General features: G+C 51.1%; 3 protein-coding genes across 6 annotated transcripts in view; 1 reads left to right on the forward strand and 2 right to left on the reverse strand.

Annotated features, from left to right (window-relative positions):
* The window catches only part of rreb1a (ras responsive element binding protein 1a), a 34470-nt gene extending 31289 nt beyond the window's left edge, over positions 1-3181 (reverse strand). The window contains 1 exon segment of the mRNA XM_086020198.1: positions 2617-3181. The gene's annotated coding sequence lies outside the window, so the exon portion shown is untranslated.
* On the forward strand, positions 1600-25644 carry nrn1a (neuritin 1a). 2 transcript variants are annotated; one of them, XM_086020250.1, is made up of 4 exons: positions 1600-3478; positions 5112-5220; positions 21032-21179; positions 22821-25644. In XM_086020250.1, exons 1-4 carry the CDS (start codon positions 3452-3454, stop codon positions 23056-23058), a joined length of 522 nt encoding a protein of 173 aa, XP_085876376.1. In that variant the 5' UTR covers positions 1600-3451; the 3' UTR covers positions 23059-25644. The 2 variants fall into 2 exon arrangements, with proteins under 2 accessions (XP_085876376.1, XP_085876377.1); XM_086020251.1 differs by lacking the exons at positions 1600-3478; positions 5112-5220 and adding an exon at positions 18443-18621.
* Positions 8573-18339, reverse strand: LOC147127013 (coagulation factor XIII A chain-like). 3 transcript variants are annotated; one of them, XM_086020209.1, is made up of 17 exons: positions 15845-18328; positions 15039-15105; positions 14650-14935; positions 13908-14156; positions 13710-13828; positions 13537-13644; positions 12897-13071; positions 12482-12620; positions 11989-12092; positions 11772-11860; positions 11544-11697; positions 11355-11467; positions 10634-10805; positions 10037-10191; positions 9791-9927; positions 9607-9712; positions 8573-9271 (listed from the first exon to the last, which is right to left on the reverse strand). In XM_086020209.1, exons 2-17 carry the CDS (start codon positions 15066-15068, stop codon positions 9206-9208), a joined length of 2202 nt encoding a protein of 733 aa, XP_085876335.1. In that variant the 5' UTR covers positions 15069-15105; positions 15845-18328; the 3' UTR covers positions 8573-9205. The 3 variants fall into 3 exon arrangements, with proteins under 3 accessions (XP_085876335.1, XP_085876336.1, XP_085876337.1); XM_086020210.1 differs by having other exon boundaries at positions 10634-10799; positions 15845-18326; XM_086020211.1 differs by lacking the exons at positions 8573-9271; positions 9607-9712; positions 9791-9927; positions 10037-10191 and having other exon boundaries at positions 10661-11254; positions 15845-18339.
* Positions 25645-27012: the final 1368 nt, after the last annotated feature.

Here is a 27012-nt window from a genome sequence, read left to right on the forward strand (position 1 = left end):
GCCTGAGGCAAAATGCAACTGTGCTAATGTCTTCACCGGGAAGCTAGCCTGTTAGCAGCAGTGCAACATTTCTCGAAGCATCTCTATTTGTACTAAAATCAGAGGATGACTTCTGGAACATTTGAAGCATGTATTAACATCGGGAGGTGACTTCTCAAAGCGTGAAGCGCATGTTTGCATCACTTCCGAGAGGTTTTTCGCATTGTCAGCATCAGAGGATGACTCTTCAAAGACTGAAAAGGTTTTGGCATCAGTGGGTGACTTTCTTCACTGTTAACATTCGTGGCAGAATTCAAGAAGCACGTCAACATGCTTTGGCATCAGTGGATGACTACTAAAGTTTTTTTTAATTCCAGAAGCATTTCAACATGTATTAACATCAGCGGGTGACTTCTAGAAACTTTTTTACAAGATGAATCTCACCATGTGTTACTATCACTGGAATGCTAACATGTTAGCATTGGTGGAACAATTCTAGAAGCATCTCAATGTGGCGTGCATCAGTGGATGACCTCTAGCCAGTTTTAAACATGTTTTATCATCCATGGAAGAATTCTAGTAGCATCTCAACATGTACATAAGTAGAAGATTTGTCAAATATTTTCTTCTTTGGGCATGGTTGACATCAGTGGATGACTTAATAGAGGTTTTTGACATGGTTTGGCATCAGTAGAAGAACTCTAGAAGCTTCTCACGTTATTGCCATAGGTTCTTGACACAGTGTTAGGAGGCTGTCAACATGTTTTGGCATAAATGGCTGACTGACTTGAACTTTAATATGGTTTATCATCAGTTGGAAAATAATGCAGAAGGTTGCTCAAACTTCCTATGATCACTGGATGATTTGTAGGAGGCTCTATAGCGTTGCCTCTCCAAGTTTGTTTCCTCACATTGAGACAAGCGCCATTACGATGACCGTTAGCAGACTAACATGACTGTCCTTATGGTGCATATCACTATTTTGTGTCATTTGAAACATCCATTTTGTTGTCATTTGACCTCCAGGTGGACATATCCTCACCATCTTCCTCGTCATCACATCTTGCAGGAACCGCACAAGCACACACACACACAATAAGAGAAGTCCATCCATCCGTCACTCCCGCAACACACACACACACACAAACACAATAAGAGAAGTCCATCCATCCGTCACTCCCGCAGCACATTTAAACGTGTTGATTAGACAACTTAAAAAAAGTACCAAACGTCCATTCATCAACACGGTTGCTCAATGTGACGTCACACTGTGGCACCAGCATCTTCTCGGTGTCGTGTCGCAACAAGTTAACTGCAGTTCCCGAAGGCGGTCGCAAAAGTCCTCCTCGACTTCTTGCAGCTGTCAATCATTGACTCACGCAGATAAGACACGGTGACGTCATGACGCCTCACACACGGCCAGCATCCTCCTCCGCGCAAAGCGAAGCGAGGCTAAGCTAAGCTAAGCGGCTAACGAGCTAGCCGCGGTCAAGATGCTTGAAAGAGTGACGAGCACGCGCGAAAGTCAACGAGGAGGCTGTTAGCGTGCGCGTGTGTGAGATGGTGGGGGGGGAGACACGAGCTGGGTGGGGGGATGCAACAGGCGTCACGTCAACAGAGACGCTAAAAGTGTCGAAAAGGCGTCGAAAAAGTGAGCAAAGAGCCACAAAAGCGACGCTTTCCGCTCCCAACGCCGACATTCGACGGCTGACCGTCGCCTCGACCAATTTTACACGACAACGAGGCTCACTTTCTTGATTAATTTGTCTGGGCAAGGTCACAGCACCACTGTGCAGCTAGCAGCTGTTAGCTGCGATGTGAGCGGAAGCCGAGCCCGCGTCCCTCCAAATTACAACACAAGGGCTGGGACATAGTTGTACTCGCAAAGCTCTTCCAGTGGTTTACGTCTTTCCGTTTCGTAACTACCGTGCACGTGCAATCATATAGTTGTTGTTACAGGATGATGGGGGGCAAAAGTAAGCGCCCGTCGTCATCTCACAGATGCAAGTGAAACGACGTAACCCGACGTGTAGCCTCCATGCTACGTGAAAGCATCAGAACACGTCTAGTGAGAGCCAAATTTGGTCCCTCAACAAATCAACAGGTGGCTTTACTTTGAAGGCGCCTGCAGGAAGCCTGCGCTGTGCTTGCCGCTGGCCTGACGGTGGCGTGTGCTAAGCTTTACACATGGCCACCAACTAACTGACTGACTGGCAAACAGCGAGCCTCCGACCAAAGTGCACCCGAGATATGGATGCTCGCCTCCGGCAGCCAGCACACTTTGACCCCGGCCGCGCCGCCCTCCCCGCGGGTAAAAGCTCCTGACGACGACGACCCCCCTCCCCCTGCCTGCCTGCCCCCTGCCCAAAGTTTGTCCCGAAAGTGCGAAAAGGCTCGAATGAGCTTCAAAGTGCGGCGGAGGAAGGAGGAAGGGAGCCAGCCGCGCTGAATTCCACCGCTTGGATGCGCATCAAACTAGGAAGCCAGCAACGCGGGGAGGGAGCAAAAGTGCTCGCTCGCCATCTTAAAGTTGACTTGGCACACGGCAACAAGTCAACAAGCGGCCAACAAGTCACACCAAACACGTTCGCCCAACACCAAGCGCCCCGAAAAAGCAACAAGAAGAGCAACACTCACGGTGGACTTTGTTGGGGTTGGGCTGCTTGCGCCGAGACATCGTGGCGGCCGACGAGGACGAGGGCGAGGAGGAGGAGGACGACGACGATGAGCAGGATGAAGATGAAGGCAGTGACGGCGGAGAGGCTGCAAAGTTGATCCGAAGAGGAGACGAATCAAAATGGCGTTTCCGAAGGGATGTGCAAACTTGGACAAACTTTACTCCGGCTTCTCCTCCTCCTCCCCTCCTCTTCCTCCCCCTCCTCTTCCTCCCTCTCTCACTCTCGCAAGTCACTCGAGTCAAAAAAGACTCGAAGAAGAGGCTTGTTGTGTGTTTGAGTCGTTGGCCTCTCCTCCACCTCCTCTTCCTCCTCCGTGTGTGTGTGTGTGTGTTTCTAAAGCCGCGCACTAAAGCCCATCACGTGTTGGTGTGTGTGTGTGTGTGTGTGTGTGTGTGTCTCCAAGGGGACGTGGCCATCAAGCATCTCTGTGCACGCGCACACGCCCGCCTGCGAGAGGCTTCTTCCTCCTTTGCGCGCACGCGCAACCAAGCAACTTCTTTGAAACTTTGTCGTTTGACGAGTCAACTTTCGTCAAACACTGCCGTGCCCCCCCCGTGCCTCGCCCCCCCTCCCGTCTTGTTTCTTGGTTTGCTGCGGCGTCCAAGAGCGAGCGCAGCATCCGAAGAGCGCAACGTCTCGCGAGACTTTGCGCGAGAGGATATGAACGAGGAGGATGCTAACGCTAAGGCCTCACTTAGCTTAGCTTGTAGCTTCAAACTACACAGCTTCTTCTATTTGACAAGTTTAGCACACCTGTGAATTAAATCAACTTTAAATCAACTTTCCGTGGCAGAATGTTGATATTATTTCAACCCTGGGCGGTGAGTTGTGTCAAAAAGCAACTTTGTATTTGTGTGTTGAGATTATAACAAGTAAAACAATGTCAAAGTTTAGACATGAATCCCTTAATATTGAATGTTTGTTCCTCGTTACAAACATATAATGTCCAGATCAAGATGATTTGACTGTTTATGTGTGTCATCGTGCTTTTTTTTTTAATCGAGTCACTGTTGTCACTTCATTGTTTGTAATTATTTTGTCTGAAATGGTCACCAAAAGAGACAACGTTGTGTTGAGATTGTAACAAGTAAAAAAAAAAAATTTTTGGGGACTGAATAATCTCAATGTTTCTCAATACAAACATGTAATCTTCAAAACAAGATGATTTGACTGTTAGTGTGTCCTGTCATACTTGTTTGTTGATTCAATACAGTACTGTCATTCAATGTGTGTGATAGGGTGATGTGTGTGAACTTGACAGAGTCCACACATTTGGTCCAGTTCCTCCCGACCAAGGACGACAAGTGAACGACTATCTTATGTCTTCTGAGGTTGTCCTATAAAATAATTTTGTGCCCTGAGACGTGTTAAGAGTGCATTTGTCACGACAATCTTAAATATTAAACGTGTTCAATATTTACGACCAAAAATCTTCATGCGTGTGGGAAAACCCGACGGATCTAACGACCTGACTGACAAACAAGGGAGCGCCCTTAAAGTGTATGGGACACGAAACAAAAGTTACCCTAAAAACTGTTTTAAGGAGTACAAGTACAAATAATGACATTCCGATGATTACTTTGGTAAAAACGTAACGAAAAGCCCTCAAAAAGATGCAGAAAACTTGATATTTGGTGAGCTGGATCCGCCCGCTGACCATTTGACTCAGGGCATGCGTGACCTCACTGGCCAAACGGTCATGGTGATGACATGCTGTCGGCAAGTATTAGTCGCTCCGTTTTTCTTGTTTAATTAAAGGAGAAAGGAAATGAATCAAAAGAAAACCTACAATGAGCACACCTCACAGCCGACAAGTCAGAGATGTTGCTCGATGACGTCATGTTCGCCTTCTTCACAATTTCTCCGTCGCGCTGGCCCCGCCTGGAAGATTTTCAAAGCGCAATGCTAAGTGTATCAATTCGGGAAACCGTTCTTTGCCACATGGATATTTTATTGTTAATACAACATATTAGAATGAATAAACATTGTGTCCCATATGAAATAGTGTGTTGTGTTTTGTTAACGACAACGCACCCGCCTTCAGTCCCTTGGAAATTACTTGGGTAACATATCAGGTTGGGTAATTTTCATTCTCTTTAGTTTTGGAGAGATGACGTGATCATCTTGGAGGACTTGGTATCAACATTGTGTGTTGAGCTAATCGGAGCACACCACACACTGTACGACCAAAACTGTGCCCAATTTTTTTTTTTTCTTTTTTTTAATCTTCATGTGTGGCCTCCGTAACAGATGAACAATCTTAAAAGATTTGAAAAATCCTTTCCTATGTACGAGGCCCAGCTTGAACCAGTAGTAATTAGTAGCATCACGGAAGGTGCACTTCCCAGCGTGGCCACTCGGGCGGCGCTTTTGTGTAAACTGCAGTGGGCATGTTTGTGATCCAAATATGTGAGCGTTGAATTTCAACATGCTGCCTCCCGCCTGCCTTTCCAGGCCTCTCTCACCCGCCAGGCCTCTTCCTCCCATCAAGGCTCTCGCAGCTGCTGCTGCTGCTGCTGCTGCTGCTGCTGCTGCTGCGCTGACGACGACGACGTTGATGAAGGTAGGTGCAACTTGTCAACATTGGTTTAAAGAGGAAGTCAACTGTCAGGTTCACACCAAGTGAGACATAAGTAAACAACGCACAAAATGAGGAGAGAAGACACTCAACACACATTTTTTTTGTCAAGAATATGTTCTACGCAGCTCCACTAGTTGAAACAAGGCATTCTGATTAATATTGTGTTTGTAGAATACGAGTGAAGCAGCAAAATCCACCTGACTGTTTTTAGCCATCTCAGGGGGCTGCCATTTTGTCACTTCTGTCGACCGAAAATGACATCGCAGTTGTTCAATGCTCAGATAAAGACCAACCATGGCTCAGCTTCAGAAAACAGGTGAGCTGCGATTGGTCGTTTCCTGAGCCCTGAGCAATCGTTTTCCAAAGTAAACGCAGATGTTTGCAATGTCGGCTTTCTTGGACGACAACAGAAATCGGTAGAATAGTTGCAGTTTTCCGGAGATTTGGGCAGTTTGAAGTTCAACAAGGTCTCTAAACCCATACTCGATTATCAAAATAGTTGTCGAGTCATTTGAGCATCACTTAATTGTCAATGAATCAATGAATTGTTGTGCCTCCACCTGAGTGGTGTTGCAAAAGTCATTTTCCTTTGACACATGGCTCAACTATGTAGTCGGCTGTGTAAAACCCGCCATGTGGTGATGCAGAAGTGTTGGATGAATGGTTCCGGGCCTGCAATCGCGATGTACCTGCAGTGATGAGTGATGAGGGATGAAATCATTCACCCTCTCCTGACTCGGCAAGCGCTACACAGGAATTTTCTGCGGACGTTTTCGGGAACTCTCTCGGTCCACTGTGTCCCACTCCCGATGTGGTCATGAGGCCGGCCGGCCGTGTGGTATGAGGGACCGCCTTTGGTCCAGTGCAGGCCAAGAGGCTTCAAAGGCATCCCAAAGTAACTTGAAAACATGAAAGGCGTGCAGTTGTTTTCGTGCACTAGCACTTGCGCTAGCACACGAGCTGCTTGGCTGTGATGAGGTCGCTGTCGCAACCTTTGGAACCGATTGACATGGCTAATCTCATCACTTTGCTCGTCTATGCTAACTGCTCCACCGAGGCAAACGCGTGCGGTCACACGACTCCTCCATCACAGCAACGAGTCAAGACTTGATTGTCAATCAAAAGACTTGACAACGTCATTCTTGCTATTGCGATGACTGCGACAGGGTGATAATAGGACTCTAACCTAATATGTGTGATTGTTTTTTGTTTTTGTTTTTGTTTTTGTTACACAACATATTAGTGAGCACTTTGTCTTTGAAATGTTCAGCGTGTTTGATTGCCTTCCAGCGGGCTCCTTTCTCGTCATAGCAAAACAGTGTGGAAATCCGTATGTTGGTTGCCGGAGGGGTCGGAAAAGTCCCCAAATTGTCCAAGACTTTGTCTGTTTGTCTGTCCGCAGCCATGTTGTTAGAGCAAGCAGTGCACATCGATGCTGCTCAAACCAAACAAATAAGAACAAATCAATTGGATCAAATCAATGAAATGGAAGAGCTGCCCGGCCGCGGCGTTCTCGTCTCAGGTCTGGCTAGCTGGCACTAACGCGGAGCGGGCGAGTTGTGCGACCAGCCCCCCCCCCCCCCCCCTGCAACCCGGACCCCCCGCCCCTCCCCCGTCAGGCCCGTGGGGAACAACAAGGTGAAGTCGTGGAAGTGTCTGGGAAGGAGTGGCGAGGACACAAAGTTGCGTCTCCGGCAGCACAAAGTGCGCCATGTTATTTATTGGCCGGTCGCCATGGAGATGTAGCCGAGGGGCCAAGCATCGAACGCAATGGCCCGGCTTCATCCATTCACCAGAAGGAGTTCGTGGCTGTCGGGAATCGCTTCCCGTCTTCCTTGACGTCCAATGGCCCCAACTTTCCACTGTTTATTCAAAAAATACAAATAAAAAAAGATTTCAAAGGACAAGTACACAATGAAAACACTCACAAGCAGCATGCAGGACACGGCCGTCCCCATGGGCGGGCCATAGTTGCCGATCACAAAGCTAATTTCACGCTAGCCAATGAGAAACTTCGGAGGACCAACGAGTGAGTCGGAATTCCGTTCATGCGAGACGGCTTTCGTGGCAAAAACAAGCTAGCGTTGCTCTCGAGCAACGTTGCACTCCAGCCACGCACGCACGCACGCATGCACGCACGCACGCTCTCAGTTGTTTGCAGCGCAATAATAGTAACTGACCTTCCTTCTTCTGGACGTTGAACAGTAATAGCAAAATTCAAACATTTCAAATCAAGGCCGAAAGCTCCTTTATGTAATGAATTGCCAAAGATGAAAACAAAGGACATTTTGTCTAGCATTAATGTTAGCTTTACTTCGTTTTATGAATGTAAAATGTAGTTGTGGTTACTTCTGTTTTTTGTACTTCCTGAACAAAACTGTTGTTTCACTTTTGCTAGTTTCTGCAAAACTTTCCCACTCGACCGTCCACGCCATCACGTTTGCCTACACGGTGAGAGAGTGAGACGTTTGCTGGCCTCCTCCACCTCCTCGGTGACACCTGCTGGCTGCATGGGGATGACGCCAAAAACATCTCCAGATGCAGAAGCGGCCAGCGGGTGCGAGAGGGAGAGGGAGAGGGAAAGGGAGAGGGCCCTGCCAAACCGGTTTCCATTGGTGACAGATGATTAGCACTTGTTTGTTTGCCTGCCTGCCCGCCCACTCCTGTGCTCTGCTTAAAGGCGCAGGGCGTGGCAAGCGTGTCTTCACGTCGCTCACAGCCCAGCTGCCCAGGAACCGGAACCTTTGCTCCGTTCCGCTTGCCAGGAGCGCGAGAATCGTGGCGCATTGCCACAAGTGGCAAATCCCAGTCCAGACAGTCAAAACGCCTGCCACGCTTTAGCTTTGGACTCAAGCGGCAGGTAAACGAGCTCCTCAGGAGTAGAAGCAGGCACAAGGAGGCTGGCCTTTCACTCTCTGGACTGGCATTTGCGGCGGGGCAACTAAAGTTTGTTGATAACTTTTTAGCCGTCCCTGCTGAGAATAACTAACTTGAGTCCAGATACTTGATTTCTCATGAGCTAATCAATCAGCAAATAACACTCTTGTTGTTTTGAATGGCTTTGTGTAAGAAACATGGCGGGCACAGGCTGGCGATGAGATGACCGTTGTGCTCTCTAGAAGTGTGTTGAGTGTGGTCGGGACCGTGCCCATGTTGATGTGTCCAGCGTGTCCAACGGATTTTTGTGTGTTGGGATGGAGCGGGAAGTCGTCCACGGGCGGCCGTGCGTTCAAAAGAGTTGTGTTCAAAAAGTCATAAATGACTTTTGACTGCGACAGTAACAAGACTAAAATCAATGCGGACTAGTCATAATAATGCTTAGAGACAGTGTGAGTTCTTTTGACTTTGCTTTATTGTTAGTAGATGAGCAAGAAATGCATTTGAGCAATTGGCTGAAGAGAGAAACAATCACTTGGTTTGATTGATGGGCAATGTGACAAGTGGGCGTGGACCTCATCAGGGCCTTTTTCTCCCAAAACCCGGAAAGGCCTCAAAGGAAGAAACAATGGATGAGTGACATGCACGAGCTCTTCCGGCCAATCGTGTTCCACTGAGGCCGCGCCAGTCGAGTCGCGTGGCCTCGGAGTGGCTCTCGGAGTTTTGGCTGCCGTTGGCATTTTGCTGGCTGTTTTTGGAGCGCGACTTGTTTGCCAGTCGGAGAAGACGGAGTACGAGATCAAGTGAAAGGGCGGAGGTGATGTGGAGTCAAATAATCACGTCTTTCTGGTTTGCTCCAATCCGAAGGCGTTTTTGGACACAAAAGCCTCAGGCAAAAAGGCCATTTTGCGGACACACAAATGTCTATTTCTTGGGATTTCCCAAAAAGTGGCACCTTGCAAACATCGATTTTGGGGCCGCCTCGTCACATTGCCGCTTTGATCAAAAATGGATTTGCCGTCATGCTTTTCAAATGACGATGGATGATTGATGATTGTTGGATCCAGCTGAGAAGCGAATGTGGCCCACATCAGTCTGAGGCGTCTTGTTCATCTTTGAGCTTGTCCTCGACCATGAAGTCAACCTTTCCCCAAATCTGCAAAAAGAGACAACATGTGGAAGGACGTTGGTGCAAGTCGGGACAAATCAACAACAAAAAGAATCTTCTTGGCTGTCAATATGCACCAATAAAACAAACCATAGGAAAAGTCAAGTCAAATGTATTTCCTTAGCCTTTCATCACACACTCACAAAAGTGCTTCACAAAGGTGAACGACCCCCCCCCCCCGGAGCGCCAGGAGTCACCTGGCTCGCTCGCTCGCTCGCTCGGAAAGGAAAGAAAAGGAAAGGAAAGTGGCCAAGAAAAAGGAGAAGCTGAAACGAAGGGCCCTGCCCGCGTGTCAAGCGGCTGATGGCAAATGAGGTTTTTACCTCGCACAGATTGGCACTGGACATCACGGCCACCAGGGTGCGCTTTCCAGTTATTTGCGGGATGAAGGACTCCTTCCAGTTAAAGGAACCTTGAGGTTGGATGATGCTGAAACACACACACACACACACACATGAAGAAGACACAGGCACGCCCCGACGGCAGCGCGGGAGCGGACGTGCATACTTGTAGAAGCGTTTCCTGTTGGTCATGACTCGAGGACCCTCTATGGCCAAGGTGACGTTGTAGAGAGGGAAGTCGAAGGTGTTGACGAAGGAGACGTTGACAAACATGTCCTGGCCGACGGCTTGAACGCCGCTCACCTGCGGGGGCGCAGCACAGCGGGATGCACTCGCCATCTGACGCGGCCGCGGCGCGTGGCGTGGCGTGGCGTGGCGTGGCGTGGAGATGCGTGTCGAGTGCGTGCGCTACCTTGAGCTGGAGGTTGGGCGCCTGCAGGTAGACCACCTTCATGTTGTTCAGGGAGGCCGTGTCACCGTGACCCGCCAGCGTGAAGCACAGGAAGCGTTGGAAGCCCAAGTTCTTCAGGTAATCCTGAGCCTCGACCTTCACCACCAAACGCTCGGCTACAAGCCAGCCAGTCAAGCATCAAAATCGGAAGGCGCTGGACGGCGGCCATTAGCGACCGTTAGCGACCGTTGCGCCGTCAGAGATCGTCCGTGATCCACTTTCACTTCATTGCTCCGAAACCTATTCTTTGCTTCCAAACGCTGCCTTGCTATCTTGGCTCAACTAGCGACGCCCATGACAGGCCCAACCACTAGCTGGCGGAAGGGACACCATGACCCTGGCCTAGCCTCTTTGTGGGACTTGGTTTGTGTTGAGGGTGTGCGCTAAGATTTTTGGGGTATACCGAATCTTTGAAAAATCGATGAGCCTGTCGATTATTGCATGGCTCAATTCGGTCAGTGGGTGCAAAATCATTTTTGCATGAAAGCCAAATCGTTCTTTTCTGATCACCGATGATGAACCGAATGTTGTTTATTTGGTATTGGGATGGCGACTCACTCTTATTGGGTGGCACGGTGACCTCCACGGGCTCGGATTTGAAGCGATTGGATAGCACGCCCGTGTAGAAGATGACGGCGCACGTCACCAGCGCTTTGACCGTTTGGGCCGTATCGCTGTTGTTCTGGAACTCCACCACCAGGTCCACGTCCTTGCCCAGTTCCACCTGACCCTCGGGAGATCATCGCCACACGGATGAAGACACATTGGCAAGATGTCATCACATTTGAAATGTGCACGACTTCTTTGTCGGCTGCTCTTTGCTGAAATCTACACAGGAGCAGGCAACTTTCTACGACCCGTTCTTCGTCACAGCTGAGAATGATTTTGCCCAACGTGGCGGCCTACTTGCACGGATAAACTATCCTGTTGACTTCTTATTGCACCAACGCAGTACCGTGTTTGGACGAGTACTGGCACGTACAATGTATTCTTGCAGAAAAAATCTTGGGGTTTAGTTCCCCTTTCAACGTGACGAGGACACATACGAAGACACATATGGAGCAGGTCAAAACGCATATGAAAATGTCGAGACAAACCTGAGGACGAGAAGACACGTGAAAATGAAGACATGGGAGGACACATGAAAAAATAAAGGCAAACACCAAGACGTATGAAGGCCTAAGGGCAAAATGACACACGAGGACACATACAAAGACACATCTGAAGAGACGAATGTAAATACGTATGATGGCACAGGTATCGTGACACGTGAGGACACCTTTTCAGTGGAAAGTGAGCAGGTGATCTGAGAATCTGTGCCCGGCGAAGCGTCGTCTCTCGCCAAACCGAAGCCCTGGGCAGTCACCATGGCCTTGGCCTCATCAGGACTTCCTACACATACACATGCACACGCGCGCATTGGAGTGGGGCCGGGAGGCAGCCCGGGCCGGAATCGGGACGTCCTCACCTTCGGCGTACTTGTACGTGTACGTAACGTCGTCGGGGGCGTCCACCAGGATGTGCTTGGTGAAGAGTCCCCTTCCCACCAGCCTCTTGTCCACGTAGGTGGAGATCACGTTGCCGTATTTGTCCTGCGTCAAGTAGTGGACGTCGCTGTTCACCTGCGGGGGTAGCGCGCGCTGACATTAACCGCCGGAAGACACGGGAAGAGGTGCGGCCAGACTTGGTAGCTGACCTCGGCGAAAATGAAGGGGGCGTCGTAGGAGTGGCCCACCAGACCCTCCTTGATGGCGAGCACCGAGGCAGGGCCGCAGCGGTAGAGCCCTGCACAGGTGGGAGGATGTGACAAGGAAGTGTCAGGTCTTCAGCTTCCACTTTGAAGCAAGTGTACAAGTTGTTGTTGCAAAAATCCCACGCCGCGCAGCTGCTCGGCCAAGTAGACCCCCGCATACCGTCGCTGGTCTCCTGGGGGGTGGCGTCCACCACCTGCCAGCCACTCAGTCGGGGGGGCAGGTCGGGGCGCTTCATGTAGACCTCGTTCCAGCAGTGGTAGTTCCTGCACGGACATACGGCCACGACAACGTCGCTTTGAGGCACTTTAGTTCAATAGAAAGTCTTCGTCTTTGCTTGGCTGCCGGTTTGACCGTGGGAAGTCGCAGTGTTATGCACACACGGGACAAATTCTTTTGGCAAAACCAAGTTAAAAGGGCCATTGTTCAGTCCGTATCCCGTGAGATCTGGCTTTCAGGAATAAAAGGGTTGCTACGTCTCCCAATGAGGCATCTTGCCATCGCCACTCGTCACTTTGTCCGCTTTGCAACATCCACTATGGCGGCGACATTGACGGGACGGCTGCGTATATACGATGCCTGCGCTCAGGACGGGGAGTGTGTGAGCGTGTGTGTGTGTGTGTGTGTGCGTGTGTCCGCCTGCGTGGGGTCCCACCAGATGGAGTCGTGCGTGTTGCGCTCGTCCGCGGATCCGTCGGCCTTGAAGATAAGTTCGATTTTCAGGTTGCCGTTGTTGTCGTGAGCCGAGAAGAAGTTCGAGATGACTCTGGCCGGGATGCCCAGGCAGCGCAGGACTGCCAAAAGAGCAATTATTGTCATTGCCACAGTGGCAGTTCCCGAAAGTTAACGGTGGTTGACACTGACTGACTGAGATCAGGCAGTCTAATCGGGTGACTGTTAGTCAGTGCGCCCGACCTTTTCCCCTTTGACACACCCACAGTAACTCAATGAGTTGAATCAGGACCGCTACTTTTACCAGAGCCTTTTTGTTTTTACACTACTTTATGTACTCGTACATACAGTAAGTACGGAGCATGAGTAAGCGTGCTCCCTCCGGAGGGAGCTCTTACAGGTGTTGAAGACTCCGGCAAACACCCAGCACTGGCCATAGCGCACGGGGCTGCCCGTGTTGGCGTACTGCAGCAGGATATTCACGCTGCCCGTCCACAGGGTGGGCGCCGTGCCTCCAGAAAAATTCTCGCTCCAGTTGCCTACCAGGACGCCGTCTTCATCCTGGGAGTTAATCTGCGAAAGGAAACGTCGAGAGCACGCTGGGGAGACCAGACATGTCGTATGCTTTGGAGGCGGTAACGGCCATCAGCAGAAGACAGGAGACGCAGCTGCAAGATGCTGAGATTTTCTTTGGGAGTAACGGGGCTGGACGGGATCAGGGATAAAATCAGACATTGCGACATTGTGATGGTTTGGACGGACAGTAGAAGGATGCCGGAAACGGAGCCGCCACGTCGGCGACAAAGTGGAGGTCCAAGCGGGAGATTTCTGGATGACTTGCAGATACTGTAGCTGGAGTTACAGCCACAAAGTCAGAGGACAGGCACATATGGGAGTGGAACATTGCTTGCGGCCAGGCCATAATAGGCTCGTCCCAAAGAGCAAGAAGAAGAAGTAAAGCTGCGTAAGGCGGGAAGCGAAACCGGCTTGAAAAGATGTCGTCCTGGTTGCAGAGCAAGAAGAGCGGTCGGGGCTCACCAAGGCGGAGCCCTTCCGGACCATTCTAATGGCGTCGCCGCGGTTTCTGATTGGCATCCGGCATGCGTCCAGGATGTAAATGCAGGCGTCCAAGATGCCGCGATCAAACTGCAGGGACGTGCCGGATGTTATTCGTTAGCCTGTGAAGCCCGTTAGCTCGTGCGTGAACTCACCTGTCCAAAGACCCAGTCGCGACTGAGTAAAGTCTCTCTGGAGCCCATGTAGATGGCGCCCATGTCATTGAGAACGTACTCCTGCCGTCCTTGTTCATCCGGATAATACACAGAATCCTCTGCGGGCCGTCAAAGGAAAACGTCATCGACTGGAGAAGGAAGGGCGCGACAAACCTTTGATGTGGCGCGCCCACTCACCTCTATTCCAGCAGTTGAAGAGCATGTAACAGTCGGTGTCCGGGTTCCTCTTAGTACGCTGCAGGCCTCTACTGGTCACGATGGTCACGTACATGCGGAACTTCCCCACGATGGAGTCGGCCTGCGGCGTTATTCCCAAAAGCAGCCACGAGCCCTGGGACTCCACGATCCGACCCGGCCAGCGACCCCTGCGGTGCGTGCCGAACGTCACCTGCTCCAGGGTGCGCCGACGGACTGAGGGCCTGGAACCTGAGGACGGAGGAAGTCACAAGGAGTCTCAAGTCTTAACCTTCAACTGTCAGGAAAGTCCCAAGTGCCGCGGCACAAATCAGAGTCGGAGTCCCCACTAGATTTCAAGCAAGTCCACTCAAGTCACGATGCCTCTTGCCTCTTATCTTTGAGTTGAAAACCTTGCGCGTGGGTTCGGGTTAGGGTAAACATAAGCCTTGAATCCGCATGTAGTCATCTTCAAATCTCCCTTTGTGTTACTTGCTCTGTACGCTGCATCACAGCATTCAAAAAGGAACGTTTCTTTCAAGAACCCAAATGGGGCCTTAAATGCCCCTTTTCAAACGGAAACTGGCACGACTCGTCAAGTCATGTAGTTCAAGTCAAATCAAGTCTCACTAAATTCAACGGGTTTTAGCCAAGCAGTCCCAAATCCTAGACTCGGTGACTTGAGTCCGACCGGAGTCGAGTGACGTGACCGGAGTGGTCAGTGTGCAAACGGGCCGGGACGCACCAATCAGGAACTCCAGCTTGAACTTGTCCCTGGGGGTGACGGGTCGGGAAAAGGTGACGTGCAGGACGAACTCTTGTCCCCGGCGGACCACCAGGTACTTTGTGTCGTAGGCTTGGGTCCGGTGCTTGGGCATGTTGACCTCCCTGCACATGTTGACGTCCTCCACCCTCAGCGACTCTCGCCAGCCTCGCGGGTCAAGGTCATCCTCAAATTCCTTGTCGTCGTCTTGGAAAGCTTCGAATAAGGGGAAATCGTCTTCGTCGTTCCCCAGGTTGCTGGTGGATGGCTGCGGTGACATTTTGTCGTCTGTTATGGTGCGCTACGGCGAGAGCTAAACAAATGCACGTTTTTGAACCACGTCGGTTTTGGAGCGTGTGCCTCCCACTCACCACCTCGTTGTAGCGCCCCGTCAGGTCCATGATGGCCAAAGATGGACGGTGCAAAGAAGATGGCAAGCTGAAACACACACCAGATAGAAAGGGCTACGCGACATCCCGCTAGCTATGTTTTCCAGAGCTGAGTTTGAGTCGATCCCAGCCGGCTTTGAGCACGCGTGAGGAGGGCTACTCCCTGGACCGGTTGCCCCGGACTGACAAACCACGGACCGGTCGTCAGCCCGTGTCAGGGAACGTGCAGACAAACGAGGCTTTGCGCTCACGTTGCCAACCATGGACATGCACGCACGTTGTTGTCGGTCTCGAATGAGGCTGACTTGTTTACACGTTCCCGGAGGACAAAGCGGCCCGGATCGGGAGCCGCAACTTCACAAGTGTCAGACGGACGGCTCGGAAATCAGGCTGCCCGAAATTGCCATTATTGCCGTCGTCGGCAAGAGGGGCAAAAATGTTGCTCATCGTTTTCCACGGCCCAGTTGAAAAGGATGTTTGCAAATTGGGCCCGGATGTGGATTGGCCACAAGGCGAGTGATCGGTCCGCTTTCAAGGAGGATTCCGCAGAAATCCGAGACCACCTCCTGTTTGAGGGGCGGAAATTTGGACAATTTGAAACCGAGTCCATTGATTGTTGCACCTCTAGTCAAGTTTGATTCCTCGTCCATGTCCATTTGAATGAAATGGCGAAAAGCTTCGCAGATGAGCCCTTGCACATTTCGGGACGGCGCAGTCGTCCTCACGAGCGCATTAACAACAACGGCCGTCAGCGGGACACGAGCAAATCAGAGCCCCGGGTGTCTTACCTGTGCGAAGGAGGCGCCGTTGTGGCGACCAGATGTCGAAGCGTCTTTAAATAGCCCAGTGGCTTCCTGTTGATAGCGCGTCAGGAGGCAGCAAGTACTTCCTTCTTTGCAAAATCAAAGTCTCACTTCCTCTGACCTTGGGCGTCCTGCGCGGAGGTCATCGTGACCCGCCGCTGCCGAGGAGCTCGAGTCAGCAAGGTCTTGTTTTGTGGGGGGCGGACACGCCGGCGCGCAACAACTACAAGAAGGATGTTGGTCCGGGGCGGCAATCTCAGCGAGTGGTGAGCCCGCCTCGCTGTTCTGGCCTCTGGACCCGCTGTGTGCGGTTAGCTTGGCGCTTGCGCTCGTGCTCAACATTGCCAAAGCGCGCTCACGTGTCAGCGATTTAGCGACCCGTTGGCCGCTGGCGCGCTCGCTTGAATGTTTGTGATTGATCGGCAACCCGTCTGCTGACGGATAGAAAAGGGCGACGCACCCCATGCGAATGCAGAGCTTTTGTCACACGATGCCAAGATGAGTCGCCGGAACGCTTTTCCCACTGTGAATGTGAGCTGTGACGTGTACAACTCGATGGATTGTCGTTGTCTTTGACTGTCGCGTTGAGCCAGGCAACGGAATGCTCCGTCCCGGCCGCCGAACGCTCTCCGTTCACAATGAACCGAGCACGTCGGAGCCGCCGCCGACGGGCCGTCGGCGCGCATCGGCCGTCGGCGCGCATCGGCCGCCGTCACGAGGGCGAGCGCGAGTTCAAACGCTCAGACGGCCTGGTGGGCTGCTTGCGCGGCCACGTGTCGGCCCGAAGGCTTTGCTCTCGTCCCGACTGCCGTTTGGGACCCGTCCGCCCGCAGGCTCAGCAAAGTTGCCTGCTGGCGAGGCGGCGCGGTGGCCCACTCTGCTTCTGGAGCCTTCATTTGCCGCAGGTTGTTATTTTGGACTCGTGCAAAGTTGGACGTCTTTGTTTCCGGACGACTTTGCGGCCGCAAGCTACGAGTAGAAGGATCCGAAGGGTGTTGGGCACTCATTGTGTGCCCACTGACTTCAGGCCCTCCAACCTTTCCACATTTTGTGACCTCAGCAAGGAAGTGGGTGGTCATGTGCGCGCTCTTTGTGTTGCCCTTGCACATCAAGCGTCATGTTTGTCCATGTTTGGAGAAGCTCGGCAAGCAATGCGCATGCGTTGGCAGCCGCCATGATGACAAATCATTCTTGCGTGCCGCCATGAAGACGTCCTGCATCCGAAAAGGGTTTCTTGAACCACAAGTCGGGGGGAACACGTGATGACCAAGAGTTCAACTTGACTCAAGAAAGTGGAGGAAGGAAGTGGAAGGTCAGCGCAGCCAGACAAAAACAGAAAAACCTTTTGGATGCTCAGTCAGCGCAACACACACACCATGATGAAGATGAAGATGATGGAGATGTCAAGCAGAGGAGCCACGTCGGCGCTCGCAGGTCACAAAAGGGACGGACCGGCCTTTCACAACAAAATGACGAGCGGGAATTCCGGCCAAAAATCAAATCGTCTTTATTCTTGCTGTTATTACGGAATTGAGCAACTCCGCCAAGTCTAATTCTGCAAGTCTGCTTTCTCGACCCTTGAGCCCGTTGAGGACAGGCCTCACAAAGACGGCAGAAGGTCGCAGCACGTTGAGGTCAAAGGTGAAATGCCGTGTTACTAGGTTAGCAGCAAGGTCACGGGCATAGGGGCATAGTACCGGACTTTGACACACGGGCTCGTCTTGCTCGGGATGCTCCACTTGCGCTTCTGCTTCCTCCTCGAGCGCCACCAGAGGGCGCCGGAGACCCGTTTCAAGGCACACACCAGCAGGCCCTGGAAGGCCTCAGCCGCGTTCCTCTGTCAATATGTTCATAATCATATTGATTGACAATGCGCACGTGACGTCACCCGCCACATAGACAGAGATTTTAATCGAATTCAATATACAAATTGAGAAAGCGTTTTGTCCACACCCTCCTTATGATTTGGTGGGAAATGAATCCCAAGGGCATGCAAATGTCATTTTTGCTTTCCTGCGACAGAGGCTCTCTTGAAAATGAAAATGAACAGAGGATGGACAGTTGAAAAGCATCACTTTGGCTGCTGACAAAACGAAATGTTGTCGGTGTCATCCTCCGTGAAAATGATCAACAGCGCTGATGACGTCACCCTCCCTCATTTGAGTGAGGACCCAAAAAGCAGCGGACCTTGCTTTCTATTTGCTTTGATCTTGATGGCTTGTTGTCTTTGTTGCGTGGAAAATAACGAGCAAGAGAAGGAGAGTCAGCGCGCGCGCGAAAAGCCTCTTTTGAACGGACTTCCTTGGCACGTGTTGCGCCTCTGCGAGGCTACCAAGTGCTGAGCGAGCCCCGCAACCGTGGGCAGGAGGCGGACGGCAACAACGAAGGCGAGCGGAAGGCACACGAAACAAGAGCGCAAGGTGACGTCATTCGCCCTCACGCCGGTGTAGCGCGTTGGTGACGTCCATGAAGTGCCACATGACGACACACAGTCGCAAAGAAAGAAAGGTGAATGGAGGAGGAGGAGTCGCTCTCTCTCTCTCTCTCTCTCTCTCCTTCTCTCTCTCTCTCTCCCTCTCTCTCTCTTCCCGCCATGCACAGAGGAGGAGGAGGAGGAGCGTGTGCGTGCGTGTGACTTTGCGGGAATGCGCGCCTCCTCTGCGGCGTCAGTCCGTCCGTTCGTGCGTACGTGCGTGCGGGCGTGCGTGCGCGTCCACCGAGGATGGCGGGAAGCCTCGTGCTCGTGCTGGCGCTTCACTTTGGTGAGTTGCGAGCTCCAAAAGGACATTTTAGAAAGTCGTCTTCTTCTTCGCGTCGTCGTTCTTTCTTCCTGTTGGTCCTGGACGGCGGTTCTTGTGTTTGCCGTTATTTGGAGCTGCCTGCCTGCCTGCCTGCCTGCCTGCCTGCCTGCCTGCCTGCCTGCCTGCCTTGTAGTCGCGCGTGACTCGTGGCGGAAAGTCTCCCTTTCACTGTTTTAGAAATGAACGGATTCATTGCATGTTCTGATTTGATTTGATTTGATTTCTGCCACCTGAGCACTACAACGTGTGCGCGAATGGAGGTGCGTGTGTGTGTGCGCGCGTGCGTGTGTGTGTGTGTGTGTTGCGTGCGCGCGCGCGCACACAAGGGGGATCCCCACCCCCTTGCCATCTTCCTCCTTCTCTTCTTCCCCCTTTATTCGTGCCAAAGTGTCCTTTTGCGCGTGACACTCAAATGCCGGTTTCAACGCCGAGGCCGCGCTCGGTCGTTCCAAGAGGAAAACAATCGCAATGCTCGTCTTTGCTTGCTGTGCCGAAAAACAAAAAAGAAACAAAAACGAAATGAGACGAAAAAAGATGATGTCATTTGCAGCCGTGCATGCGTGCACGCGCCTTCCCGCAGAATGCGCGGGTGCACGGCCCGGGCGGGCTCCGTCTAATATGTGGACCGACTGCACCATTCTTCCCATTATTATTATTATTATTATTATTATTATTATTTTTATTTTCAGATGCATCTTGTTGTTGTGATTGTTGCATAAGCGCGGTGCGTGTGGAGGTGTGCGCGTGCGTGTGAAAGACGCGTTTTCTTTGCAGCGCTCGTGAGCGCGCACGCCTTCGTCTTTTTGTTTCTTCCATCGCTTCATATTCTGCGTTTTACTGTCTCATCATTATGACCGAGTTACAAGAACCTCTCTTACATGACGTCACAGGGCTCCATTTCAGAAAGACCCCATTATTATTATTATTATTATTATTATTGTTGGCCTACGAATGTTATGGTACATTGATTTCATGCGACAGACTTTTTGGTTTCTTATTTTGGGGCCGGCGTTTCGTTACAAGGAAACGAAATCAATCAGAGAGCACATTGATTGCATGGGACAATTCGTTGTCGTGCGTGTGCGGTGGGTGTGTCGAGCGCACGCACGCACGCACGTACGTACGTACGTTCGCTCGCTCGCTCGCTCGCACCACGCTGCTTTTCTGCACTGCAGGAACGTGTGCGCGTGCGCGTGCGCGTAAGAGGTGCGAACGAGCGAAGAGACTTGCGAGACGTGCACTCAGAGGAAAAGCCCAATAGAAAAAGTGAAGGAAAGGCAACGCGTGGCAAAGCTCAGTTGAGAGCGGCCAAACGGGCGCAACCCATGTGCACGTTTCGAACTTTTGCTGTGTACAAAAAAGCGAGAGCGAGAGAGGCACCGACATTTTTTCTGAAAGAGGAAAAAAAACCCAATGTTTTTTGTTCAACGAAAAAAAGGAAAGAAAATGTTCTGGACATTTTTGCGTGTAACGAATCGTCTATAAATCTAAAGGTGACTGCTGCGGCTTGAGGTCAAGTGACGTCACCCGCGCCTCCTTGCTGTCTTTGGCAACGTTTGCCGATGTTGAGTCGTCAGGACTCGTCACGTGTCCTGCACGCGCGCTTTCATTTGGACCAAGGTTCAGATCGCGTGATCGGCTCAAGTCAACGACCCGATCCGTCCAATACGGGACGTCATCGAAGCAGTCCAAATGGAAATGCGAATCAAATGCGCTCGCCGTGCACGTGAAAAGCAAACACACACACACACACACGCTGAAAGGTTTCTCGGTGCAGGCTCATTCGTTGCTTCTCATGAGGCAAACGCGGCCAAATGACATGCATGGGCTTAGCTGCGCGGGGGCCCAATCCCGGGTCGTCAAGAGCCCCTCTCCATGAGCCTGTTTTCATGCATCTCTCCCCGGCTGCAACACAGCTGATTCAAATGATCCGCTCGTCACCAAGCGTTGCACATGCAAGCTCCGATACGGATTGTGATCACTTGCATCAAGTGTGTTCAGGTAGGCAGAGATGCATGAAAACAGGCTCATGGAGAGGGGCTCTTGACGACCGGGATTGCCCCCCCCCCCCCCCCCGCGGGTTTAGCGCATTTTCATCAGGCGCACCTTGGAATCTTCTCGCTCCTCCTTCGGAGGTCATCTCGCGTCAAGCGTTTGCGCGCGTGTGGACGTCACGTGACCTCCTCCGCGGCGTGACGTCACCGGGAGCTTCCGCCTCCTCAGCCGTTTTCCCTTGGGGATGGGGGGGCGGGGCTAACGGCAGCCATGTTTGCGTCACGTGTGCGAAGGTTTGGCCCCAAATGACGCGGCGGCGGCGGCGGCGGCGCGCACGCGGTCTAACGCCGGCGCCATTTTTGTGCTTTTGGCTCAGTGTGGCTGCTGCAGTCGGCGCTGGTGAGCTCCGCCCACTGTGACGCCGTCTTCAAAGGCTTTTCCAACTGTTTGCTGCAGCTGGGAGACAACATGGCCAACTACCCCGCCGACCTCGACGACCAGCAGAACCTGCGCAAGATCTGCACGTAGGATGCGCACGCGTCGCAAGCCGCACGCACCTCAATCCAAAAAGCGATGGCAAAACCTTGTTGCGTTGGCAGCCCCTGAATTCAAATGGTCAGCTTGGAAAAAAAATGTCTTCAAATTAAAAAGCCCATGTTCGCCAACAGAAATGAAGGTCTAACTTTGAGGGGAACGGGAGAATCTTCCCGGTGGAGAGGTTGAAACGTCCATTTCCGGTTGAACGAGATCATCCAAGCTCAAGCTTGCCGTGGCTTCATTTGGTCGCGCGCGACGCGATGCGATGCGGCTCTCCTGCCGGCACGTGAGTCCCAATAAACATGGCCGCATTTGGTGCAAACTAACGTGCTGGCATAAAGGCGCCTTTATTGGGAAAGGTTGTTGGCCTTTCCTCTGGTTAGCGCGCGATGACGCCCTTGCCGGGAGCGGCTCGGTCGGCGCATTTCAGCGACGTGACCAAGACAAACGCTTCAACGAAAGCAGGCTCTCGTTTTGTTGTTGGTTTGCTTGACGTTTCTCAACGGGGACGTGGCGGTTGCGCCCGTGACGGCGGCTAATTGGCCGTGGAGGTAAGGTCCGCCCCTTGTGGCTTTAAAGGCCAAATGTTTGTCCAAGACATGCGTGTGGGCGGCGTTTTGTGTCACACTGAAACGCACTTTGATGAGGGCAACACGCCCACTCCAGATGGCGCGCGCGCTCACTGATTCTCCGGTAGCAGCTTGATCACAGCGGGGAGGGGGGGCGTGGCAGGCGGCAGCGGTTAACACGCCTCCTGGCACATCCGCACGCACGCTAATTGTGAGCGTGAACACGCCGGGGTCAAAGGGCACGCGGGGCTCACGTTCACGCCTCATTGCTCGCATGGGGGCCGGCGGGCGGAGCTACAGCCCCCTTAGGAGGCAATAACGGCCAGACAAGTTCGCCAAAATGCAATCCCTGCCGGCAATGGATTTGTTTTGCCTTCCTTGAGAAGGACCCACTTTTCTCGGGCCATCCTGTCCACCCCCGAAGCAGCCCAATCGTTTTTAGACAAAGCGCGCGACGTTTTGGTGTAAGATGACCGCGGGTTTCCGAGGGAAAATATGCGACTCCCTTCGTAATTGCTATTCCCGATCCCGAGCCGGACATTTTCATCGGGCGGACCGCCTCGCCTCGCCTCGCCTCGCCTAGCCTAGCCTAGCCGCGGGCTCGTCTCTTTGGCCGAAACCTCGGAACTGGCGCTCGGGCGCCAGCGCGCTCGCGCGTCCGCCGCCAAACGCCGCACTGCAAAAAATGCAATGGCCGAACCAACCGCAAGGCACCAAAATGCTTTCAAATGCTCAAGCGGGAAAACGTTGGCACGAGTGCCTCCTTTTCAAAAGGACTTGCGCGCTCAAACATCTTGCACGATTGGGACTTGAATGTGGAAAATAGTTGACTCCAATCACCACTTGAATTTGGACATTTGCCTCCTTTTTGGGTTGCCGATGGCTGTAAGATGGCGACTGGAACACGAATGTAAACTCTCCGGCTTCCGTCTTGCAAATTTGAGTCTTGAAAATGTACAACTCTGCTGGCCTCAAAGTGTAACTTGCCCGCGGAAACCATGTCACTTTTTTTCTCGTTCTTTCTCCCCATCACGCCCCCTCCCCCTCCCGTCCGGACAGCTACTGGGACGACTTCCACTCGTGCGCCAGCACGGCGTTGTCCGACTGCCAGGAAGGCGCCAACGACCTTTGGGAGAAACTCAAGAAGGAATCTCGCAGTCTGGATTTTCGCGGGAGTTTGTTTGAACTTTGTGGCGGGGGAAACGGCGCCCCCCCCAGCTGGGGCGCGTCCCGTGGCCCGTGGGGGGTGCTCCTGGCGTCGTTGCCCAGCCTGCTGACCTGGGTGTTGGCCCTTTAAGAGAACAAACCCCCAAAGGAACCCCCCCCCCCGCCCCCCCAAGAGCCCCCCCCCCCTCCCCCCCAAAAAACATAAAACAAAAAACAACAAAAAAAAGGGAACACCACACACAGAAAATGAGAGGCCTGCGTTTGCCCTGGACTTTGCCTTCCAGGCGCTCGGTCCAGTCCCGCGGCCTCCGTGACGCTTTGACGAAGAACCTTTGAGGACATTCGGATGGGACGCCAGAGGACTACCTGAAAACGTCGGCGGGCGGGCGGGCGGGCGGGCGGTTTGGGCGGGCGCAACATTCCGCTCCCCGACGCCATCCGCGCACCAATTTGTTCCCCTGCAATATGGCTTGCAAGGCTAATACTTTTAGCAGCTAGCTTGCTAACTTGCGAGCTAGCAAGCTTTTGTTTTCTTTTCTTTTCTTTCTCTGGTTGGCTGTGTTGGGAATCCCACCCTAGTGTAGGGACAACAGCCCGCACTACGTCCAAAGGCGCGTCCGGTCGAGCGATCGGGGAGCAGACCGCTCGCGGTTTGATTTGTTTTGAAACCATCGAGTGTTTTTTAACATTTCCCGGTTTTCACTTTGAAGTGTTTGAGCAATTTTGCCTTATAATCTTTTCGTCTTCTATTCTTTTAGTGCGGGAATGTTTTGCTGTTTTAATCTTTTGCACATTTTAACATTTTAGTGTGTTGACATTTTAGCGTGTTAACATTTTAGTGCTTTAACATGTTGTGTTTCAATGTTTTACTCTTTTACCACTTTATTGGTGGAACAATTCAGCGTTTTATTTTTTAGCGTCGTTAACATTTGTGTTTCATCATTTGCGTTTTAGCGTTTTAACGGTTTGCCCTCTTTACCGTTTTAGCAGTTGAAAGTTTTAGCACGTTGGAGTGCGCCGTTCCAACGATTTAGCGTTTCAACGTTTCACTTTTGAACATTTCAGCGATTTAACATTCGGACTTTAAGTAACGTAGGAACATTTGAATGCTTGGGCATTTTCACGCTTTAACATTTTCAACATTTTTGCGTTTGAACATGTCTCGGCGTTTGGACCTTTTGTATTACTTTGCACATGTTGTCATTTGAAGGTTTTGGCGTTGGGCGCCCGATGCGCGTGCTTCTAGGTTAGCCCGACTTCCGAGGTTTCTGCTCTCCCTCGAGCACGGCCTACAAAAGTGCGCATCCGGCCATCGGGGAGTCGCGGGGAATGACGAATGCTTCCCAACGCAGCCGTCCGCAGCGCAAAGGGATTTTCAGTGGACAGCGGTTGATTCCCAACACAGCCCAAATGTGTTTACGGCCACGGCAGGAAGTGAGTGTCGTTGACCTGCGTGATGTCACTTCCTCAGCCTTTTTAGGACATGAGCACAAACGTCGGCTTAGCGCGACACGCCATCGAGCGTAGCGCTGCGAGTCCAAGCCTTTGCGCAGATACGAGCTAATGCTAACCGGAGTCGAGTTGCGTCTATGAATGTCTTTGTTGAGAAACGTTTTCCGAATGCAGCCAACCTCGGGTTAAACACTTTGTTGACGATTTCGGCGTCGAACGGTCATCGGCCGGAGCCGGGTGTTGACCTCGGGAGGAGAACGCGCGACTTTGGCGCGGCTTTTGTCCGACGTCAGCCGGCTGGCAGCAAATGGTTGCTTTGTGGTGTAAAAGCAGCGTATTCATGTTTGCCGATGGAGCGTTTTAGTGTTTGAACATTTGAGTTGTTCATATTTTAGATGTCTCGCGGCAGTTGTTCAAAGTTGGTAGACGGAAACGCTAAGGGAAGCCCGTTTAAAACGATAGGCGGAGCGGCCTATACGGGCCATGACTACTGTATTTGGCGCCGGCCGGACGAAAGAGGCCAGAAAGGCAAATTTTAGTCACATGCCTAGCTCTGGTTTTAACGTTTAGTGGTCTACTGTTTTGCGTTGCAACATTTTAGTGTTTTAACCTTTACGTCTTTTAATCTTCACCGTTTTAACTTCTACATTTGAACATTTGTGCATTTCAACATTTGAGCCTGTTAATGTTTTATGTTAGCACTTTAACGTTCCAGTGTTGAGCGCCCGCCCGGTGCATGCGCGTGCCTTCAGGTTAGCTAACATTTAGCAAAGACTTTGTGAAGAGAGGACTGAAGTTTACTTTGTGCTGGTTTCCTGAAATGTTTGACAAGTTGCTTTTTGTACGTGAGTAGAAAGTTTAGCGTTATCGTTGTTATGTTTGTGATTGCGGCAAAAAAAGACAAAGAAAACTAAGCAAAAGAGCAATACCACCGCGACATCATGGCCAGTGTAGCTACGACCAATCAATCAATAACCATTCATCAATGAATCAAGACTGTTGTGTTCCAATAAATAACTAGTAATAAGATTTAATAATAATAATGACACCTTCATCCCTCCGTTGGTTTCTGTTTGTTTGCTCACAACTTTTACAAGTCATTCCAAAAATCATCCAAATAATTTACAAGGATTTATGATGTACTTTCGAGAAAATATTACTAAGGAAAAAAAAAAGATTGATCATAGAAACTTTATTCCACTTTTAATGAACATAGAAATATAAGAACATGATTTCGTGCAAAATAAAACACTCTTTGAAAGGACGTCTGTGACGCAATCTGTCTTTTTGCTGCTATACTTGCACACGCGCCCGCCTTCACGACATGACTGAGCTGCATGGTGCTCACGCTCAGTCCGTCTTGATGGATGAAGATGAGGAGGATGAAGATGAGGAGGAAGAAGATGAGGACGAAGAAGATGAGGACGAAGAAGATGAGGAGGCCTCAGCTGCCCGAACATCAAAAGTGGGACGGGTCGCCCTCAATTGGTCGCCGCAGACTAACAAAGTTGACAGACGGCAAACCCGCAGTCGAGCGAGAAGTCTGCTGGAAATGGGGGGAAATGGGGGGGGTGGATCTGTGTGTGCGCGCGTGTGTTTGTGTGTGTGTGTGTTTAGGCGCGCGGAGGACAGACCAGCGGATTCGAACCTACGACGTCTCAACTGTTGGGCGGATGTGATTAACCGTATGTATTAAGCATGATTAATTATTATTATTATTATTATTAACAATCAGCCCACATTTCTTTTTATGAAATAATCCCCCGAGAAATAGCTCTTTTGAAAAGGGGAAACAACGAAATGTTTTTTTCTGCACCTCAAAAAACGTATTTAATAATCGCAATTGTTCGTGGAATACATCTCTTTTTAATAATTAATAACATTGTTTCATATTTCATGACGCTCACGTGGCGTGAACGAGTAGGAATATTGGTCTGCGCGCATGTCGGTAAAATCTCACCATCGCATTTGCGACATACTGTTAGATGTTTTATTTACAAATGCGAGCACGTATAATGTATGCACAATACTCCACTGAAATACGATTTGACCCCCCCCCCACCACCACCACCAAAAAAAGCAAAAAGCAAACACGCATAAACAAATATTTTTTTGGGTTGCTTTTTTAACGACTTCTGAGAACTGCAAATGCGAGCGTCTTGGAGGGCGCCGACTAATTCCTGGAAGCGAGCCTGCTGAATAATTGAAGACGCAATTAAGGCCTGCAGAAGAAAGCCGCTCATTAAATATTCAGGAGGGAAATCCCGCGAGGTTACTTCTTTCTGGCCTCAAGCCACTCGCGACCACGCCCTGCAGCATTCATAAGCACAACATAAATAAGATCACTTTTCTTTTTGACAGCACCCAAGCGTCAATTTGGAAGGCAAACGTGCGAGATTAATCGATTGGTGTGAAAAGCGAGTGTTGATGTAAAGCATAAAAGGAAAATCCTCATAATTATACATGTATAACCATTCTGGAAAACAATGACAGCTAGTCACAAAATATTTTACTCTCGTGAAAAAACAAGAATCCATTGAAAATGTCAGCAAACGGCAAAGAAGAAGAAGAAACAAAGAAGGAAAAATAAAGGCCCGACAAGGACACTCCACTGTCAACATATAGAAATATT

Source organism: Filicampus tigris, chromosome 21, assembly GCF_054856515.1.
Source record: "Filicampus tigris isolate MCC_2025a chromosome 21, RoL_Ftig_1.0, whole genome shotgun sequence".
Taxonomy (NCBI): Eukaryota; Metazoa; Chordata; class Actinopteri; order Syngnathiformes; family Syngnathidae; genus Filicampus; species Filicampus tigris.